Below are 23,296 nucleotides of genomic sequence, written 5' to 3' on the forward strand. Positions count from 1 at the left end.
TATGAATGTGCGCTAGGCGGACTGTACCATAATCAGCGAGGGGGGTGTATTATTTACCCCCGGGGGCAAATCCAGCTCCTACCCTCCCTGATACACACCGCACCCCACCTGATCACCCGCGTGCGTTAGTGCAACAGTGTCCCGCGCGCTCTGGGCGCGTGCAGGTGTGTGCTGCCGTGTGCTGTTTGCAGGTGCAGGCTCGTGCGCCCCCCGCGTGCTCGGCGTGTGCGCGCGCGCAGAGAGACCCAAGCAGGCTCCGGGAGACGCGCGCGCAGAGACCTGTATATAAATATATAACACATTACTGGGGTATAATCCAGACTGGGGTGCGTGCACGCGCGTGCGCTCACGTTCCGGAGGTGCAGAGGAAGATGTCAGTCACGTTCTCGTCCACGCGCCCGAGGGGCAAAGGAGAGGTGACCCAGCAGACCATCCAGAAGGTAAGGGGGGGGGGGGGATGCTGGAGGCTGGTGCTGATGATGGTGGGAAAGTGATGCTGATGATAGTGATAATGATGATGATGATGATGATGATGATGGCCATAACGATGATGATGCTGATGCTGATGGTGACAGCTCGTCCATCCAGACAGTAAGACAATAGCCGCGCTCTGCATGCATGCCTGCACGTCCCTGCCTGCACTGGAGCTCGAGCTGCTGCTGCTGCTGTTATAATGCAATGCCACACTTGCCGTTTGCACGAGCTGTCACGTGCTGCACGTCAGCACATGCATAATTGCAGTTGGGAGCGAGCAAACCTTTTATCTTCTATTAAACATCTCCTTAAAATGATCGGTTTCTCTAATTTTACTATTTATATCTATATCTTTCAGTAAAATTGTTGTTTGATTCTATATTTTGATTTTCTATTTAATTTCAATAGTGACAACAATAATAACGAGAAAAGTACATTTTGTGATGGAACGCAGGATAGTTGTGCACCAAACATATCCTGGACATTTGCTAGGTGGTTATGTGTTGCTAGATGGTTTCTAATGTTTTGCTAGATAGTTGCTATGGTATCCCAGATGGTTGCAGGCACGTGCTATGGTGTTGCCAGGTGGTTGTTAATGTGTTGCTAGATGGTTGTTATGGTATTCCAAGGGGTTGCTAGCTAGTTGCTAGGGTGTTTGTAGGTGCTTCCTATGGTGTTGCTAGGTGGTTGAAAATGTGTTGCTAGATGATTGCTATGGTATTCCAGGTGGTTGCTATCTAGTTGCTAGGGTGTTTGTAGGTGCTTGCTAATGTTTTGCTAGATAGTTGCTATGGTATGCCAGGTGGTTGCCAGCTGGTTGCTAGGGTGTTTGTAGATGCTTGCTAATGTATTGCTAGATAGTTGCAATAGTATCCCAGATAGTTGCTACCTGGTTGCTTGGGTCTTTGTAGGGGTTTGCTTATGTGTTGCCAGATGGTTGCTATGGAGTTTGTGGGTTGTTGCTATGGTGTTGCCAGGTGGTTGTTAATGTGTTGCTTGGTGGCTGCTATGGTATCCCAGGTTGTTCCTAGCTGGTTGCTAGGTTGTTTGTAGGTGCTTGCTAATGCATTACTAAATAGTTGCAATGGTAGGTGGTTTCTAATGTGTTGCTGGATAGTTGCTATGGTATTCTAGATGGTTGCTATGGAGTATGCAGGTGCTTGCTATTGTGTTGCTATGTGGTTGCTAGCTGCTTGCTAGGCTGTTTGTAGGGGGTTGCTAATTTGTTGCCAGGTGTTTACCATGGTATACCAAGTTGTTGCTATGGTGTTGCCACATGGTTGCTAGCTGGTTGTTATGGTGTTGATAGCTGGAGGTAGTTTCATCTACAGCTCACAGTGAGAGCTAGCCAGGCTAAATATAAGTACAGCTTCCAAACATGGTGGAGGTAGTTTCATCATCTACAATTCGGTGAAAGCTAGTACTGTCTGAGCTGTCACCCATTGCTACTGACACAGATGTGCAAATGCACACACTGCTTGCCTAGTCCCTGCAGAAGAGTGCTGAAAATAACTGCCAATAGAATAGGACCCTCTGGAGCAGATATACATAAACCTATTGGAACTATGCCTAATGCCTGGACACACTAATGCTAATGTTGCTGAATGCAATCAAACCCTAACAGTAGTGCTCCAGAATATAGGAGAAAGTTTTATTTGGATAGTAGACATAAGGGAAATGAGGAGGTTCTGGGTGACCCAGTTTAATCAGAGCGAGTTCTGGTGGAACTGAAGAGCCAGAAACCCACAGCGGCTCTACAGCAGAGGTTACAGGTTTAGCTGAAGCTCTATTAACCTAATAATAGTGTGTGTGTGTGTGTGTGTGTGTGTGTGTGTGTGTGTGTGTGTGTGTGTGTGTGTGTGTGCGTGTGTGTGTGTGTTTTCTTATATATAAGATGCTGGATGAAAATCATCATCTGATCCAGTGCATCATGGACTATCAGAGCAAAGGGAAAACCGCAGAGTGCACACAGTATGTATTTACATCTCTTCTTTATAAACTGTTATTAACTGTAAGGGCCCTATCTCAAAGCGTGTTGTGATGCTCATAGCTATCTTACACCTTGCAAAAAAAAAAATTATCACTCCTTACTCCTGCCTGGTTTAAACAGCAGCAGATCTTCTGAATATATCTACACTGATGGGCGTGGTGTTCTGATTATGAAATGAGGTGTGTTCAGGTACATTTCTGGAGTTTTGCTTGTTTATCTTGGTAACAGAAAACACAGGAGCTCCACTGATTGAATACAACCTAGACAGACGCCAACAGTCAGACGTTCATCGCTATCTCGGTAACACAGGCGCCGTGCCGAGCCGAGCGAACACCCCCACTTATTACACACACATGAACACACAGCAGCACAAACCCAACTTTTACATCAACAATAAACAGAATAGTAAATAAAATAACATTGCTGTTCCTGTAAATGAGCTGCTGGAGCTCCTTCACAGCGTCAACCAGCAGCTCAGTTTCCTCTGCTGAGAAGAGTTTGTTGAACACGTCCAGGTAGCTGCACCGTTACAATAGCAATCCACCAAAGTCAGAGCTCACCTGGTTCTACTCTTAAAGAGAATGATGAGCAAGAGACACTCTGATTTATTATTTCACGTTACGCCCAAAATTAAACACACCCATGATTAATTAAGAGAATTAGAGCATGCCTCTTGAGCATTTCGAGTTGTGCATGGCTTACTTTTCCTGTCGTTACGATAGCAAAGACATACTGACACCCCCTAAATCAAGCTGCTTGGTATAAAGACCACTATAAAAGGGCCCTAACTCTTAGTGAAATCTGTTATCTAGTAATTGACTGTGGGCAGTTAATTGCCATAACAGGAAGTATACTGTACTTAACTGTGTCTGTGATTAATTGTAACTATAGTTAAAGGTAATTAACTGTAACTGTAGTTTATTGTAATAAATTGTAGCAGTGCTTAACTGTCATTTATTGTAGTGAAACTGTAGTGAAATGTTATGACCTGTTATTGTACTTGAATCTTAATAAGTGTAACCATTGTTTAGTGCAATTACAGTTACAGTAACTGTTAACTGTACCTGTAATTAATGGTAATAAACTGTAATTGTGTATGAATGAATGTAATTAAACGGTGTTATTGTGTATTGTTGTGTTTGTTTAGGTATCAGCAGATTTTGCACAGAAACCTTGTGTATCTGGCCACAATAGCAGACTCCAATCAGAACATGCAGTCCCTCTTACCTGCAGTAAGCTCCGCCCACTGCTCACCTGACAGAACACAAGCTGGTCAAGACACACCTCTATATTCTTTATTTTTGTTATTTCTTTGTTCTTTTGTTGCCATTTTCCCCCTTTTTTGTGTTTTGTTTTTTATTATTTGTGTGTTTAATCATTTTTAGTTCAATTATTCTTTAATTTAACATCAATTAAATCAAATAATGATTTAAGATCGCTAAAGTAGGGCCCTCTGTGTGATTACTGTAACTTATAATTAACTGAAAACATAGTTAACTGTAATTAACTGTAATTGTAATCGATGGTGGTTAATTGTAACTTCAGTGGACCTTAACTCTAGTTAAATGTAATTAAGTCTAACTGTAGTTTATTGTAATTAAGTAGTACCTGCAGTAAGCTCCGCCCACTGCTCACCTGCTCATCTTTCTCTTTGCTTTTTATGTTTATGTTGTTTCTTTGTTCTTTTGTTGCTTTAGTTTCTTTTTAGTTTTCTTTTTTCCCTCCCTTTTCTTATTCACTTCTTTTATTTAACACCAGTTTTTGTGATATAGGCTCTCTTACATGCTGTCAAAGACAAGATAAGACAGTATAAATAGATTTTTTAAAATAAAAAGTTAATTGTAAAGTGAAATAATAGTAATTACTGATGAATCTCTGTGTCTCTCAGCCTCCGAACGCCGGTATGAATTTGGGTCCGGGTGGGATCGGTCCGAGCGGAGGGCAGTCGCTGCACTCTCAGAGTAACCTGAATGACAGTATGGGCTCAGGCATGCCCCCTACCTCACTAATGCAGAGCCAACTCAGCAACGGTGAGACTACACCCACCCGCCTGTCTGTCTGCCTGTCCTTCTCTCCGTCCAGCTGTCTGTCTGTTGTCTATCTAATTGCCTGCCTGTTGGACTGCCACTCTTTTCTGTTTGTGCTGTACCTGCCTGTACATCCCTTACCTCTCTCTCTTTTTCTCTGTGTCATTTTCTTTCTATCTCTCTCTCTCTCTGTCTCTCTCTCTCCACATTTGTTGTTCAGGTCACTTCCTGGTTCATCCAAGCATCTAATTCACACAGTTTCTCCACGTATCGAACTGAAATCAGTCAGACAGGACATATTAAGTGTCTGATATTTGGTTTACACTGGAGTTATGAGGCTAGTGTAGATAACACGTATTGGAAGATTAGTTAACTTAATGCTAACTGCAGGCTTCAGTTATCACACCTTATTTCATCTGCCCTTCCTTCCTTCTTTACTTATCTTCCTTCTCACTTCCTTCCCCATGTTGTTTCCTTTCTAATCTTCTTTTTTACGAATCTTCCTCGGCTTCCCCATCTCCCTTCCTTCCCCATGTCCCCATCTTCTTTCCTTCTCCATTCTTCCTTTCCTCATGTGGTTTCCTTCCCCATCTTCCCTTTACTCCCCATTTTCCTTCATTCACCATCTCCCTTCACTCCCCTCTCCCCTTCCTTTTCCATCTCCATTCATTCTTCATTTCTCTTCCTTGCCCATCTATCGTCCTTTCTCAACTTCCTTCCTTCCTTGTCTTCTCCTTTCTTTTCTCAACTTCCTTTCTTCCCCATCTTCCTTCCTTCCCCAGGGTTGTTTCCTTCCCCATGTCCCTTCATTCTCCACCTTCCTTCCTTCTTTATTTCCCTTCGTTTTCCATTTATCTTACCTCTCCATTTTCTATCCTTCCACATCTTCCTTTCCTCCTTATCTTGCTTTTCCATCTCCCTTCCTTCACCATCTTTCTTCTTTGCCCATGTTCTTTCCTTTCTCAGCTTCCTTTCTTTCTTCCTTCCCCTTCCTTTCTTCACCATCTTTGTTTCTTTCCTATCTACCATCCCTCACCTCGCCTTCCTTCCCCATCTTCCATCCTTCCCTATTTCCCTACCTTTCCATCTCCCTTACTTTTCCAGCTTCCTAACATCACCATCTCCATACCTTTCCACTTCCCTTTCTTTCCCGGCTTCCTAACTTCCCATATTTGTTCCTTCCCCATCTTCCCTTGACTCCCCTTTTTCCTTCATTCACCATCTCCCTTCCCTCCCCACTCCCCTTCCTTTTCCATCTCCATTCATTCTTCATTTCTCTTCCTTGCCCATCTATCTTCCTTCCTCAACTTCCTTCCTTTCTTGTCTTCTCCTTTCTTTCCTCAACTTTCTTTATTCCTTTCTTCCCCATCTTCCTTCCTTCCCCAGGGTTGTTTCCTTCCCCATCTCCCAACCTTCCCATTTCCCTTCATTCTCCACCTTCCTTCCTTCTTTATTTCCCTTCGATTCCCATTTATCTTACCTCTACCCCTTTCTTTCTTCGCCATCTTTGTTTCTTTCCTATGTACCTTCCCTCACCTCGCCTTCCTTCCCCATCTTCCATTCTTCCCTATTTCCCTACCTTTCCATCTCCATACCTTTCCACTTCCCTTTCTTTCCTGGCTTTCTAACTTCCCATATTTGTTCCTTTCCCATCTCCCTTCCTTCCCTATCTCTATTCTTTCTTCGTTTCTTTCCTATGCTATGCTATGCTATGCTACCCTCACAGCTCTAGGGGAAAAAGGTGGTGTTCAGTGGGAAACAGTGTTCATTGCTGGTTGAACCGATTTCTCCACCTGTCTCCTGTGGTTCTTTGTTAACGTTGTTCTGCTGATGAACTGAATGTGTGGCGCTGTGTGCCGCATTGTGCCGTATCCTCACCGGCTGCCCGGTTTGACTGTGAGTGTGTGTTATCAGGCCCCAGCCACGCCCCCATGCAGCAGCAGTCCGGCCCCGGGCCCTCCACCTCTATGAGCCTGCCCTCCAGCGGCCATGGCTCTGGGCCTGGCTACACCCACAATGTTCCCTCCTCTCAGGGCACCTCCACGCTCCCGGGGCAGGGGGGCTACCCGCCTTCCACCCGCACCAACCTCAACATGCAGTCCAACCAAGGTGAGCCCCCCAGAGCCCCGCCCACCCGGCACCATCAGCCGGGACCACCAGACTGAAGTAGAGGGTGTACCACAGTTAACCAGGCGAGAGAAAAGTATAGCTTATTTATTGATTCACCTGAAATCAATAGTATTTTGTTGGAGTAACTGTCTCGCATCTCACAATATGATATTTTTACGATACTATACTGATGAGATCACCATACTGTGATTCTGCGATATACAGCTCTGGAAAAAAAATAAGAGAGCACTTAAAAAGATGAGTTTCTTTTATTTTACCAAATTGAAAACCTCTGGAATATAATCAAGAGGAAGATGGATGATCACAAACCATCAAACCACCAAACTGAACTGCTTGAATTTTTACACCAGGAGTAAAGCAGCATAAAGTTATCCAAAAGCAGTGTGTAAGACTGGTGGAGGAGGAGAACATGATGCCAAGAACCAGGGTAATTCCACTAAATATTGATTATTTCTGAACTCTTAAAACTTTATGAATATGAACTTGTTTTCTTTGCATTATTTGAGGTCTGAAAGTTCTGCATCTTTTTTTGTTATTGTATCAATGTTCATTTAGAGAAACTGAAGTGCTCTCTGCATTATTTCCAGAGCTGTATACTCAATATATCACACAAAAATTCTCTACGATGTTGTGTTACTGAAGAGGATAAAATACCAGGAATTATGGATTCATTGGTGTCAGTTTCACAGAATTAAAAATGTTATATTCTTCACCGCAGGTTTATTCACTCTATTCATTTGATTATAGCGCCACCATGTGAACTAAGCAAGCCGTAATCTTAGTAAGACAATTTGTGGAGCAAGTCTTTGGGAGAAAAAGTCAGTGCGACCACCAATCCCGTGGCAGCAAGGCAAACAAACCAATCAACTGGCAGAAAAAAGACAAAAGTTGAAAGCAACAATAAACTGTGTTGCTTTAAATTCTGTAATGGTCTATGCAGGAAAAGTACAATAACACTGTTATCAGAATCCCCCTCAAGGAAGCTCCGCCCACTAATCACTGACAGTAACCAGCCAGGTTCGTCATTCCTGCAACCGGCAAAATACGAACCTTCAACAATGAACCTTTTTGGACTACTAAGTGACTACTAAGTCAAAAAAGCTTTTTAGTACTTTATAAGTACTAAAATAAATAAATAATTGTTAAATATTAATAATGCCATCTTTTTGTTTATTTGGTCAAACACTGAAAGTGCTTTTTTGCAATTTTCAGCCAAATAACTTTGGTTGACAAATATTTTCAGTTGCCAAATATATTCAAATATTCAAATTTCAAATATTTGGTACTTGGTATTTTTGGTACTTTTGATACTTGGTATTCAATATTAAATGCTAAAAAATAAAACAATAGTGGATGTCTTGCTGGTGATTAAAAGATTATTTCTCTGGTTGATTGAGTTCTCTATAAAGTAGAAACTTTTTTTTTTAAACGTGTCTTTATGGAATCATTTAAAGTTAATACTTACAGCACCCAGTGCAAAATAACCTCTTTTTAGGACTTTGTAGAGCATTTTTGATGAATTATTTATCATGTATTTAAAAAAAATGCTCATAATAGTAGTTTAACCCTTTTAAGACCTGAAACCGTTGATGGAGTGAGTATGGCCAGTGTCTACAGCGTTCAGGGTTCGACTGGTTAAATCAAAGGCAGTTTTTTTTAGCAAACCAACACATTCAGTTCATCACCGAGGCTCCGCCCCTTTCTCTGCTCTTTAATTATTTACCCTCCTCTTTTAACAGGCTTCCCTGACCTTTAACCCCTCCCCCCCTCCTCCTGACATGCTGCCCCTTTTGTTCCCGGCCGCAGCGCTCCCTCTTTGTGCGAGCTCTTCCCCTCGCCTGGCTTCTGCTCCTCTTTCCCTCCGCGGATATTTCAGTTTCAGCTCTTCTCCTGATCTTCTCCACCTTATTTTTCTCAGGATATTTGTGATGATGTGATAACTGCTGTTCCTGTGGTGTAATGTATGTGGTGTCGCCCCCTCCTGGTTCTGGTTCTTAGTCTCTATGATGCATCAGCAAGGTGCAGGACCCCACTACTCCTCGTCTCAGGCCGGGGGACAGCAGCACTACCAGGGTCAGCAGTCTATGGGTATGATGAGTCAGGGGAGCCAGAGCAACAGCATGATGCCGCAGAGACCCATCGGAACCTACCGTCCCTCCCAGCAAGGTAAGAGACGCCTTCTACTGAGTGCTGTTGAGTGTGTTGGTGCTAATGGGTGCGTAGGTGCTGGTGAGTGCATGGGTGTTGGTGCTGGTAAATGTGTTGGTGCTGGTGAGTGTGTGTATGCGCAGGTGTTGGTAATGGTGGGTCGGTTCTGGTGGGTGCGTGGGTGCTGTTGAGTGTGTTGATGCTAATGAGTAAGTGGGTGCTGGTGGGTCGGTACTAGTGGTTCAGTGCTGGTGGGTATGTGTTGGTACTGGTAAGTTGGTGCTGGTGAGTCGTTGCTGGTGCGTCAGTGCTTGAGTGTTGGTGCTGGTGGTTCGGGGCTGGTGAGTCGGTGCTGGTGATTCGGTGCTGGTGGGTGCATGGGTGTTGGTGATGGTGGGTCGGTGCTGGTGATTCGGTGCTGGTGGGTGCATGGGTGTTGGTGATGGTGGGTCGGTGCTGGTGATTCGGTGCTGGTGGGTGCATGGGTGTTGGTGATGGTGGGTCGGTGCTGGTGATTCGGTGCTGGTGGGTGCATGGGTGTTGGTGATTTAAAATGTTGTATAAACAACATTCAACAACTTTCCATTTACTACTGACCTTTTTACTTGTAAGTAATTTTGTATTTTCGTGTTCTTTTGTGTCTTAGACTGTGTTCAGATTGCAGGCAAATTAGGTGCTGTGCTATCTGAATGGGTTGCTGTGGTATCTGTGCATGGGTTGATGTTGTATCTGTGTATTGGTTGCTGTAGTATTTGTATGGGTTGACGTGGTACTGTGGTATCTGTATATGGGTTGCTGTGGTATCTGTATGGGTTGATGTGATGCTGTGGTATTTGCATAGGTTGATCTGATGATGTGGTATCTGTGTGGGTTGCTGTGGTATCTCTATGGGTTGATGGGATGTGGTGGTGTGCTTTGTGGGTACGGGTTGCAGATACTACAATAACCCATACTTATATGATTTCCTGCCGTCTGAACACAGCCTAAGACACTTTTAGTAATATAATGTAATATAAAAAGTAAATGATAGTAAATTTAATTGTATAACGTGACAAGTATTGGATATTTAAACTACATGTATTAGTATTTCACATGTTAGCTGTGTAGGTGATGGTGGAAATGTTCGTCTTGGGTTTTCTGGAATGCTTGGTGACAGCGGTTGCGGTAGTGATGGGAACGTGACCGGCTGCCGGTGGTTTGAAGGAGACGAGAGGAGAAATTTATCACGGCTGTCACTATTCGTTCACCAGCCCATAAATCTTTACTTTGGCGCTGCGACAGCACATGACTAAATATAGGGGTTAGACCACTCATTGTTGGCAGATGGTGGAAGCTTTTGTGCAATTGTGAACATCTGTATGACAACGCTTTCAAGAGACAGTGATATTTCAGAAGATGCCAGGGGGGATCTTCTACACGGTGAGATTAAAGCAGTTTTCACAGTGTTTTATTGCTTTAATATTGGGCAGAAGGTTCGGGCATGACAGTGCCATTGTTCCTGCAGTGATGAAGACTGAATCTAATGGTTTATTGTCTCAGATCCTGTTTGAGTTAGTGGCCGTTTCAAAGTCCCTTTTTCACTAATTCTACCAACACACTTTAACCTCAGTTACTCTTGTTATTTCATGCATCCTGGATATCAAAATAAAATCAGGATTGGGCTCAGAATCTAATTTGTTCATTTAAACTGCTTTAGGGGGTCTAAGATGCAGTTTAGACAGATGACATAAATTGCGTAAATGTACAATTCTCTCCAAGCTACTATTATACTACTATTATTCAACAAAACCTTCCCAATATAACACCCCTATCTTCACAATAATCCCTCCCCCCAGACAATGAACATCTCAAACTTACAAACTAAATCTCTAACCCAATAAAATCAAAACTCTTTATAGCACAATATTTCTAATCCAATCCAAAAGTTGCCTAAATCAATCCAGCACTGACAAAACCTCTCATAAAAAATCTAAACCATCGTATCCCTATCCAGAATTGACCTAGACCAATCAAAACTCCACACAACACAATTTAAACCATCCTAGACCAACCCAAAACCCACTCAGACCATTCAAAATCCTTCACAACACAATCTAAACCATCCTAGACCAATCAAAACCTCTAAAGATACAATCTAAACCACCCTATCCCAATCCAAAACCGACATAGACCAAGCTAAACCATCCTAGACCAATCAAAACCTCTTAACATGCCATTTAAACCATCCTAGACCAATCCAGTACCGACTAAGACCAATCAAAACCTCTCACAATACAATCTAAACCATCCTAACCCAGTCCAGAACTGACCCAGACCAATCAAAACCTTTCACAACACAATCTAAACCACCTTAAACCAACCAAAAATCCACCCAGACCAATCAAAACCCCACAGGACACAATCTAAACCATCATATCCCAACTTAGAACTGACCTAGACCAAGTAAAACCCCTTAAAACACAATCTAAACCATCCTAAACCAACCCAAAATCCACACAGACCAATCAAAACCTATCACAACACAATCTAAACTATCCTAGACCAATCCAAATCCCACCTAGACCAATCAAAACCTTTTACAATACAATCTAAACCATCCTAGATCAACTGAGAATCTACTCAGGCCCATCCAAAGTCCTTCCAGGCCAATGGAAAGCCTTTACAGCACAATTTAAACCATACTATCCAGTTCACCACCGACATAGACCAGACATAGGTCTAAAACACCTTATAACACAATCTAATCTATCCCAGAACAATCAATCCAAAACCGACCCAGACAATTCAAAACCTCTCACCACAAAATCTTAACCATTCTAGACCAATACAGGACCAACCCAGACCAATCAAAATCTCTTAAGATGCAATCTAACCCATCCTAGATAAATTGGGAACCTACTCAGACCAATCCAAAGTCAGGCCAATGGAAAGCCTTTACATCTAAACCGCTGTAGGGCAATCTAAAACTTACCAAGTCCAATCCAATCTCCCCCATGCCAATCACAACCCCTTACAGTTGAAGCTAAACCATTCTAGGCCAGGTACTACTGAGGTAAATTGACCAGAACTGAACCAGACCAAGCAAAACCCCTCATAACATAATATAAACCATCCTAGACCAATCCAAAACCTCTCATAACACAATTTTACAATCCTAGCATAATTCAGAACCAACCTAGACTGATCAAAAACACCTTATAATACAATCTAAACCATCCTATTCCAATCCAAAACCTACACAGACCAATCAAAACCATCCTTTTCCAATCCAAAACCCACCAAAACCAATCAAAACCTCTTACGAGACAATATAAATCATTCTAGACCAATTGAGAACCTACTCTGGCCATTCCAAAGCTCATCGAGTCCAATCCAGAAGTCCAGATACTACAGAGGTGAAATGACCAGGTGTAAACAGGGTGTTGGTAATGATCAGCGGTCTATATTTTTGTTTTCACAGTGGTTTTGATAGTGGAAAATGTTGCTACTTTCTATTTGTTCTGTTTGCATGTTGCTTTTTGGAGGCGTTTTAAACTGTTCAGATCTGAAAGGAAGTTGTGATATCTGGAGTTTCTGCACACCAGCACTTTAAATCATCTTTCCCTGTTTTGGCCGTGTTGGAAATCTTAATTCCCTTCCACTCAGTTTATCTGCAAATTCCCTCTTTTCTCACCTCCCCCACAGATTTCCCATCTTCTCTTTTAGGCACTACAGTGATTAAAGATCTGCTTTGCCAATTAAAGATAAGAAATCCTGGACTTTTTCTCACAAGCATTATATTTATTACACTTTGCATTGTTTCATCACAGTGGCATTCATCAGGATAAATCCTCATTCTGGCACAATGTCAGTTTTATATTTCATATCACAGATCCCTCTCTCACCAGAAAATACAAATACCCAAAACTTTCTTAAGCCCACACTATAATAACCCCCCTAAAGCCCCATGATCAGCTTCTTTCTCAAAACCACAAACCCTTGCACACAAGAAAAGACTGCGTTTGATTGGCTGATTAACCCTTAAATGCATTAGGTGAATTCATGACTACAATAGCACAGCTGAGGTAAATATATGTTTATAATAGAAGTGCTGAGGTAAATGTATGATTAGAAAAGCTGTGCCCTGGTATATTTAGGATTAAAATAGCAGTGTTGAATTAAATGCATAATTAGAACATCACTGCTAAGGTAAATGCATTATTAAAATAGCGCTGCTGGAGTACCTTTATGATTAGAATTGCTCTACCGAGGTAACTTTATGATTAGAATAGCATTGCTGAGATAACTGTATGATTAGAATAGCACTGCTGAGGTGAAATTATGATTGGGACAATACTCCTGAGGTAAAATTATGATCATGAGGAAAATGTATAATTAGAACAGCATTGCTGAGGTAATTGTATTATTAAAAAAACAGTACTGATGTAAATTCATGATTAGAGTAGAACCACTGAGGTAAATATATATTTAGAACCGCATTATTAAGATAAATGTATTATTAGAAAAGTAGTGCTGAGGTAAATGTATAGTTAGAATAGCTTCTCTAAGGTAAATTCATGCTTAGAATAGCACTACTGAGGTAATGTATAATTAGAATAGCACAATTGAGGTAAACACATAATAAGAACAGCATTAATGAGGTAAATGCATTATTATAATAGCACTACTGAGGTAAATCTATACTTAGAACAGTTTTACTAAGGTAAATTCATGATTAGGCTAGCACTACAAAGAAACACGTATGATGGGAATAGCACAATGGAGGTAAACGCATAATTATAACAGCATTACTGAGGTAAATTTGTGATTAGAATAGAACAACTGAGGTAAATGTATGATTGGAACAGCTCAGCTGATGTAAATTCATGCTTAGGTAAATTAATAATTATAACAGCAGTACTGAGGTAGATTTATGATTAGAATAGCACTCCTGAGGGAACTTTGTGATTAGAACAGCGCCAATGAGGTGAATACATAATAACAATAGCATTACTGAGGTAGATTTATGATTACAACAGCACTGCTAGGGTAAATTTATGATTAGGATAGCACTACAAAGGAAAATGTATGATTGGACTAGGACAACATAATTAGACCAGCGTTATTGTGGTAAATTCATGATTATCATAGCACTACTGAGGTAGATTCGTAATTAGAATAGCACTTCTGAGGTAAATGTATGATTGGAACAGCACAGCTTAGGTAAATTCATAATTAGATCAGCATTACTGAGGTAAATTTATGATTAGGATAGCACTACAAAGGAAAATGTATGATTGTAATAGTTAGACCAGACATAATTAGACCAGCGTTATTGTGGTAAATTCATGATTATCATAGCACTACTGAGGAAAATTCATAATTAGATAAGCTTTACTGAGGTAAATTCATGATAAGAATAGCACTACTTAGGTAAATGTGATAATAATAGTAGTCTTTAGGTTGAGGAATATAAGAAGTAGAGTGCGAGGTACAAAATAAAAGTTTGGGGGTGGGGTCAGAGGTCGTGATTTGACTGGAGGTCTAAATTTAAGGGTTAACCAACCCTGGTGTCGCCCTGTCTTTCAGGATCTGCCCCGCAGTTCATGGGCCAAGAGGAGTTCTACGGAGAGCAGTACGGACACACTGCCAGCTCCAGCGAGCCCTTAAACCAGCAGTATTACCCCGATGGTAATCACACGGACGCTCAACCCTCACACACACACTTACACACACTCACACACACTCATTCACCAGAACACACACTCCACACATTCACCCACCACCTCAAACCCTGGAACAACCCCCCGCACTGCGGAGTCGCTCCCAAACCCTTCCCGTTATTTTCCCTCCCTGCTTTCCGTGTGTCTCCTTCTTTACGTTCTGCATCTCAGCGACCGAAGTCCGAGTCCAGTACCCCGCCCCCACAGAGACGCTTTAATCTGTATTTATTTACCCTCTTCTGTCTGTTATTATCTTATTATCTACTTTACTACCCCCTCCCTCTCTCTGTGAGGCGCTGCTGCTCTTTGATTATGATTATTGTGACCCCCTTTTTATTGGTGTGCCGAAATTTCAGATCTTTCCTTTTCCGTTTTTTCTGCTGCTTCCTGTAACATGTAATGTGGAGTTCGGTGCAGTAGGCGGGGACATGGAGACATGGAGACATGGCTGTGTGTGTGTGTGATTGGGTGGTTGTTTGGGTGTGTGTTTGGAGACTGGGCGAGTGTTGGGTTCTGAAGTGTCCTGTGTCCTGTTGGACGGTGTGTCCACTGTTGGTGTTTTCCCCCCTGTAGGTCACGGAGAGTACCCCTATCAGCAGTCTTCGTACGGAGAGCAGGGCTACGACAGGTCGTTTGAAGAGTCCTCTCAACACTATTACGAAGGTGGTGGGTACCGAGACTTTATAACACTTCCTAACACTGAATTACACGATCATAACAGAGAAGATGTTTGGTTTGGGCAGTTTTAGACAGCTTGTCTGCCCAACTAGCATTACTGAGGTAGGTTTATGATTAGAACAGCACTACTGAGGTAAATACATGATTAGAACAGCATCGCTGAGGTAAATTAATGATTGTAACAGCAGTGCATAGGTAAATGTGTGATTAGAACAGCACTGCTATGGTATGTTTTATATTCAAAACAGCACAGCTGAGGTAAATACATGATCAGAATAGCACTACTGAGGTAGATTTATAATAGAATAGCACTTCTGAGGTAAATTTATGATTAGAACAGCATCACTGAGGTAAATTAATGATTGTAACAGCAGTGCATAGGTAAATGTGTGATTAGAACAACACTGCTATTATATTTTTTATATACAAAACAGCACAGCTGAGGTAAATACATGATCAGAATAGCACTACTGAGGTAAATGTATGATTAGAATAGCACTACTGAGGTAGATTTATAATAGAATAGCACTTCTGAGGTAAATTTATGATTAGAACAGCATCACTGAGGTAAATTAATGATTGTAACAGCAGTGCATAGGTAAATGTGTGATAAGAACAACACTGCTATGGTAATTTTTATAATTAAAACAGCACAGCTGAGGTAAATACATGATCAGAATAGCACTACTGAGGTAAATGTATAATTAGATTAGCACTACCGAGGTAGATTTATAATAGAATAGCACTTCTGAGGTAAATTTATGATTAGAACAGCGTTACTGAGGTAAATTTATGATTAGAACAGCAGTACATAGGTAAATGTGTGATTAGAACAGCACTGCTATGGTATTCTTTATATATAAAACAGCACAGCTGATGTAAATACATGATCAGAATAGCACTACTGAGGTAAATGTATAATTAGATTAGCACTACCGAGGTAGATTTATAATAGAATAGCACTTCTGAGGTAAATTTATGATTAGAACAGCGTTACTGAGGTAAATTTATGATTAGAACAGCAGTACATAGGTAAATGTGTGATTAGAACAGCACTGCTATGGTATTCTTTATATATAAAACAGCACAGCTGATGTAAATACATGATTAGAATAGCACTGCTGAGGTAAATGTATGATTAGAATAGCACTACTGAGGTAGATTTATAATAGAATAGCACTTCTGAGGTAAATTTATGATAAGAACAGCATTACTGAGGTAAATTAATGATTGTAACAGCAGTACATAGGTAAATGTGTGATTAGAACAGCACTGATATGGTATTTTTTATAATTAACACAGCACAGCTGAGGTAAATACATGATCAGAATAGCACTACTGAGGTAAATGTATGATTAAAATAGCACTACAGAGGTAGATTTATAACAGAATAGCACTTCTGAGGTAAACTTATGATTAGAACAGCACTGCTATGGTATTTTTTATATATAAAACAGCACAGCTGAGGTAAATACATCATTAGAATAGCACTACTGAGGTAGATTTATGATTAGAACAGCATCACTGAGGTAAATTAATGATTGTAACAGCAGTACATAGGTAAATGTGTGATTAGAACAGCACTGCTATGGTAATTTTTAGAATTAAAACAGCAAGCTGAGGTAAATACATGATTAGAATAGCACTGCTGAGGTAAATGTATGATTAGAATAGCACTACTGAGGTAGATTTATAATAGAATTGCACTTCTGAGGTAAACTTATGATTAGAACAGCATTACTGAGGTAAATTTATGATTAGAACAGCAGTACATAGGTAAATGTGTGATTAGAACAGCACCGCTATGGTAATTTTTAGAATTAAAACAGCAAGCTGAGGTAAATACATAATCAGAATAGCACTACTGAGGTAAATGTATGATCAGAATAACACTACTGAGGTAAATATATGATTAGAATAGCACTTATGAGGTAAATGTATGATTGTAACAGCAGTATATAGGTAAATGTGTGATTAGAACAGCACTGCCATGGTAATTTTATAATTAAAGCAGCACAGCTGAGGTAAATGTATGATTAGAATAGCACTACTGAGGTAGAGTTATGATTAGAATAGCACTATTCTGGTTTAGTTTGGACAGTTTTAGACAGTGTGTCTGCCCAACTTTTTTTTTGTTTAGTTTATTTTATTTCGCTTTTTGCAAAACATATAAACACATAAAAAATAGATAATGAAGGAAAGAGAAAAAGAAAAAATACATCCTATTTCTTGCATCTAAACAATCAATAAAAACCAAAAAGGTTGAAGCTTTAGCTTATTCTGAACTGTAAACAAAAAAAATAAAAAATAGAATAAAAGTGCAGTGTTTAAAACTGAGCGCTAGTCTATATGATGATGAATGCTTATGCCAGTAGCTGGAATCAGAGTATTTTATCTCAGGTAAGGATGTAAGGATTACTGTGATAATTTTATAACGGATAATCTCGTGGGTTGCTGTGTTTTAGGAAACCCTCAGTACAGCCAGCAGCAGCCGCAGTACCAGCAGGGCTCAGGACAGCAGCAGACCTTCAGTCAGCAGCAGTACCCCTCCCAGCCGGGGTACAGCGGCCAACCCCAGGGCTACGGTAAACACACTATTACTGTATACCTCATTATACCACAGTTAGAGCTGACCCTGCAATGTGATTGGCTGAGAGGAGTTTTAGGGGTGACATTATCAGCCGGTAATGCACTGTAACCGAAGCTCTCCGTGTATTACTCCGCTGCAGCAACGCTTACAAGCCAAATACAAACCAAACCACTGGATCCCATAGAGACACTGCAGTAACACCATGTCTCCAATAGGTGACCAATATCAGGTTAAGGGTTGTTATTATTAAAATAAAAGTTTAAGTTTATATATTTTCCAGTTAATATTGGGTATTTTAAGCTAGATATGTAAAATAGGGGACTCTTGTAATTCCACAGTTCTTGCCGCTGGGGGGCGCCAAAGTACACAAAACTTTAATTCTTTAAAGAAAACATTTTGAGCACTGGACTCATACACAGATTTCTCTCCTAAAACTGTTTATTTGGGTGAGAAAAGATCTTCTGTTTATTTACAGTAAGCTTAGATTTTCACAATTTTGACTGAAATGGCTGAAAGTCGAGGCCACCAAGCTAATCTAGCAACGCAGCGCAGCGCTTACAAGCCAAACAGAGCAGCTACAAACAGAGCAGCAATGGAACTATTTTTAACTGGTGGAGTTTTTATAACCAAACAGATCCTATTTTCTCCTCCTCTTTAACTCTTTAAAATCTTTCAATAAACAGAGATAATGGAACTGTGGTATAATTAAGCAATAATACACTCGAGGTTTGCGCTATAATGTGTAATATTGGCTACGACCGCAGCACAGCAGTGCCAATATTACACTTTATAGCATGAAACTCGAGTTTGCTTAAGTACATCAGCTATATATATGTATTAATGCTATTATAGAAATTAATTCTGTATATATGTGTGTATGTGTTCAGGTCCAGGTCAGGGAGCTCCCTCTCAGTACTCTCAGTATCAGCAGGGTCAGGGGCAGCAGTATTCCTCATATCGCTCTACACAGTCTGGACCTGGGGGTCAGCCGCAGAGACCCTACAGCTACGAACAGGTACGTCCACACGTCCAACATGTCCAATACGTCCAAAAACATACTTTTCCGTTTAGACAGGGAGGGCTGGTCTTGTTGAAACTCCAGTATACAGTCAGTACACCCAAAAACCTTACTTCTCCTCATTCATTCTAGATCTGTCAGCTTGTCCAAAAATGCATGTGTAAAACGTGTGCTCTATGGGACTTTCCAAACAGGAATTACGCTTCCTGACTCAAGAAGTAAGAAACACTGATGCTCTATCATGCTGCTTTAATGCAATTTTCACAAAGTTTTCACAAATATTCTGGTATTCTTGGGTGTTTTCTTATTTTCATCATTAAGAGACCACTTACTGATGATGTTTTTCCTTGATTTTACCAAATTGAAAACCTCTGGAATATAATCAAGAGGAAGATGGATGATCACAAGCCATCAAACCACCAAACTGAACTGCTTGAATGATTTTTTGCACCAGGAGTAAAGCAGCATAAAGTTATCCAAAAGCAGTGTGTAAGACTGGTGGAGGAGGACATGATGCCAAGATGCATGAAAAAAAACTGTTATTAAAAACCAACCAGGTTTATTCCACCAAATATTGATTATTTCTGAACTCTTAAAACTTTACGAATATGAACTTGTTTTCTTTGCATTATTTGAGGTCTGAAAGCTCTGCATCTTTTTTATTATTTCAGTCATTTCTCATTTTCTGTAAATAAATGCTCTAAATGAGAATATTTTTATTTGTAATTTGGGAGAAATGTTGTCTGTAGTTTATAGAATAAAACAACAATGTTCATTTTACTCAAACATAAACCTATAAATAGCAAAATCAGAGAAACTGATTCAGAAACTGAAGTGATCTCTTCATTTTTTACAGAGCCGTATATATATATATATATATATATATATATATATATATATATATATATATATACCACTTCGAATCAACATATTTACCAGCACAGATAACATAACATCTTAGCATCTTAACTCCTTAGCAACCACCACAGACACCACAGCAACCACCATGGATACCATAGCAACACCTTAGCAACCACCTGGCAAAAACTTAGCAACCACTTAGCAACACCATAGCAACCACTTTACAACGACATATCAACTGCCATAGCTATTTTAGCTGTGCAACCATCCTGCGTTTCCTTTAGGAAATTTAGCACAACTTCTGGAATTGCAACTTACCGAATTAAAAATGAGTGAAACCGAAACTTAACGTACAGAATAGAATATATAAAACATATTGTTTCTGTTTTTACTCTGCAGGGTCAGTATGGAAACTACCAGCAATAAGGACCGGTGGCTGCAATGCTGGGGACAGGACAGGACGGGGTACACGGGACAGTGTCCTGCTGACCCGCGAGAAACCGGGTCCTGTAAACCCAATCCAGAATACCGTCTAGTGCAGACTGACCCGTTAAATACCGTTAAATACCCTCTCTGCTTTATTTCACCTACCTCCTTTTATTTCTCAGAGGACTTTAACACTAGTACCGCTAAGCTAAGCTAAGCAAAGCTAAGCTAAGCTAAATAATAAACCCTGATAAATCTGTGCATATTTTCATATTTAGTGTGTCAACTGTGATTATTTATAGTGGAGAAAATAAGACGAGTCTATTATTAATCTACCTGGTGTCTTTCAGCTTAAGCCACGAGATCTTTCCTTTTTATATATAGAGAGAGTTTTTATTTATTTTTATTGTTTTTTTATTATTTTTTGGTAGCCGCTATCACGCCCATATAAGGAAATAAAGTTTTAAGGCTGTGTTCCATTAGAACTTGGGTAAAGCAGTAGTATTATACAGTTTATTATTATTACTTCTATATATTAGAAATGAGAGTCTCATTAAACCAGTCCTACACATAGTACTGTGCAGTTTCTATCTGTGCACATGCTTTCATTATGTTTGGATGTGCAAAATAGTGTATAATGCTATCCCTGCTAAGAATGCTAAGCTGGGACATCGCTAACAATGCTAACCTGTGGATACTGGGACATTTTTTGGTTGGTTGTTGTATTAAATGCTGGTAAATAATCTATTTTAAACCTGTTGTAGGAAATTCCAAAAGCCCAATTTATAGTTCTGCATTGAGTCTGTGCGAGCGCCCTACGCAGCTGCCCACGTCTATAATTCTGCATTGAGACAATGTGTTGCCTATGCCGCAGCCTGAGAGCGTGACCTATACAGCTGCATGTGTTTATAGTTCTGCATCAAGTCAATGCATTGTCTACAGCATAGCCTGTGTAGCTGCCCTTACTTTAATACTTCTGCATCGAGTCAACACGTTGCCTATGGTGCAGCCTGTGCGAGCACCCTATGCAGCTGCCCACACCTATACCTCTGCATCGAGTCAACGCATTGCCTATGTCATATCCTGTGCAGGCATCCTACACAGCTGCCCGTGTTTATACTTCTGCATTAAGTCAAAGCATTGCCTACGTTGCAGCCTGTGCGAGCGCCCTATGCAGCTGCCTATGTTTATATTTCTGCATTAAGTCAATGCATTGCCTACATCGTAGCCTGTGCGAGCACCCTATGCAGCTGCCCACATTTATGCTTCTGCATCGAGTCAAAGCGTTGCCTATGTTATAGACTGTGCAAGCGCCCTACGCAGCTGCCCGTGTTTATACTACTGCATCGAGTCAATGCATTCCCTACAGCGTAGCCTGTGCCAGCGCCCTACGCAGATAGATTTCGCTTAAATTTAACATTTAAACTACAACTTTCGCTCCTTCAAAACGGCCTTCTGATGTTTTGATGACATCACTATGCAGAATAATATTAACAAATACAAATATTATCATGCTTTCTTTAATTTACGTTCCAACATTTGGGTAATAAACTCGTAATCCAGGCGATCCAGAGACACTTCATGAGAAAAGAACATTTGTGAATGTTAATTAACCACAGGATGAGACCCAGAGACTCTTATTTTGGCGTGATGCCGGCTACAAAACTACAACACGACCTCAGATTTAACCAGAGCTCTATAAGGCCGTTTGAGCGTAGACTGTTTTTTTTATTATATTATTTTTATTTATTAATTTATTTAGATATTATTTTTGTTAGTAAACAGCCACATCCTGCTCATTTCTGTTGAAGTATGTTGAGTTATTATTATTATTATCAAATTCTTATCGAATACAGACAGATTTAACAATTCTATAATAGTTTGGTATGCTAATATTTGTATCTTCTCTATTTTTCAGCATAAAAGTCCCCCTCGTGTAATATCCCACCGTTACTATCTGTGCATAAACTGAAAAGCTGTGGACGCTGAGATACATTACTATAATTACTGCTTTAATTACTGCATTACTCACTTATATAAATGTGCTTTATATGTGTACTCGCGTGTCTGCACTGATAACGTCTTCTGCATTATTCATATTTTATATAAAATACAATAAAAGTATCCTCTTACTGTTAATTAGCATAGCGTATAGCGGTCAGGCGAGAGAACGTTTCTCATTTTCTGTACAGAAACTCTTTTATTATATTTTTATTTTATAATTTCAGAGTACGCAGTATGTATTTATTTTGCACTTTATTTGTATTTTATTAAATAAATGAATAAATGTATTAATGAATGGATTTTTTTCCCCTAAAATAGACAGTGTCATACTACTTAGCGTGAACTCAAATTACATGCTTTTATTTTTGCACATATCTTTTTTTATTTATTAAACCTATACCATATTTTTTACGTTGCTTTTGCATTTTTGCATTTTTTTATAATTAAAAAAAGAAAATTTTTATTTTTTACTTTTTTTATTTGCTCCCTAAATTTTGCTAGATTTAAAGGAGATTAAACTTAATCTTTAGATCCAATTATCTGATTATAGCCAAAGCTTACGACCTGTATGTTTCATATTCTGTGTTTATATTTTGTACATATTTTAAATCAGTGTTTAAGTTGCGTTTATGAATGTACGCGTTTCTAACAGGGTGTCGTCTGAGTTTCGTGATCAGATTTACTGTTTTACTGTAGTTAAATCAGAATTCAGATTACAATTTTAGAATTCAGGCCTTATTATAATCTGAAATTGTTGTACCAATCTAATTAGAATAAAATTAGGAATAATTTTAATATTGTAGGCTAGATTTTGTATTATTTCTATAGACTGTACTAAAAACGATTAAAATTAGAATTAAAAGACTGCTATTATTATTATAATATCAGCTTTATCACCTCATGCAGCTAATCCATAACTAACTGCAGTTCACTGTTTATCATTTCTCTGAATTTCTTTGAATTGTTGATTGTTTTGGGTCTGTTTTGTTTGTTTGTCTTTTTTTCATGTGATTTGTTTATTAACTGGATAAACATTGAGTGATATACTGATACTAAAATCTATTAACCATGAAGAATTCACATTTTTGTCCAAACTGAAGTGAATTAAAATGAATATTACTTTTGTGACTGAAATGTTCTCTGTACGTTTTACATTTTTGTTAATGTTTAATAGAAAACCTAATAAAAAGTTGAAATTATCATACTGAAGATGTGTTTGACTAATGCTAGAGTGCTGATTCTATAAAC

At 39.7% G+C, this 23,296-nt stretch overlaps 1 protein-coding gene across 3 annotated transcripts; it reads left to right on the plus strand.

The window, feature by feature from the left end:
- Positions 1 to 53: 53 nt before the first annotated feature.
- Positions 54 to 23,247, plus strand: LOC103041083 (SS18L1 subunit of BAF chromatin remodeling complex). Of its 3 annotated transcripts, XM_022665589.2 has the most exons (11): positions 54 to 440; positions 2,369 to 2,445; positions 3,612 to 3,696; positions 4,353 to 4,494; positions 6,406 to 6,600; positions 8,620 to 8,787; positions 14,338 to 14,439; positions 15,045 to 15,137; positions 17,615 to 17,734; positions 18,627 to 18,754; positions 20,018 to 23,247. In XM_022665589.2, exons 1-11 carry the CDS (start codon positions 372 to 374, stop codon positions 20,042 to 20,044), a joined length of 1,206 nt encoding a protein of 401 aa, XP_022521310.1. In that variant the 5' UTR covers positions 54 to 371; the 3' UTR covers positions 20,045 to 23,247. The 3 variants fall into 3 exon arrangements, with proteins under 3 accessions (XP_022521310.1, XP_049319109.1, XP_049319110.1); XM_049463152.1 differs by lacking the exon at positions 14,338 to 14,439 and having other exon boundaries at positions 56 to 440; XM_049463153.1 differs by lacking the exon at positions 6,406 to 6,600 and having other exon boundaries at positions 57 to 440.
- The last annotated feature ends 49 nt before the right edge of the window (positions 23,248 to 23,296 follow it).

This window comes from Astyanax mexicanus, chromosome 13 (assembly GCF_023375975.1).
Source record: "Astyanax mexicanus isolate ESR-SI-001 chromosome 13, AstMex3_surface, whole genome shotgun sequence".
Classification (NCBI taxonomy): domain Eukaryota; kingdom Metazoa; phylum Chordata; class Actinopteri; order Characiformes; family Acestrorhamphidae; genus Astyanax; species Astyanax mexicanus.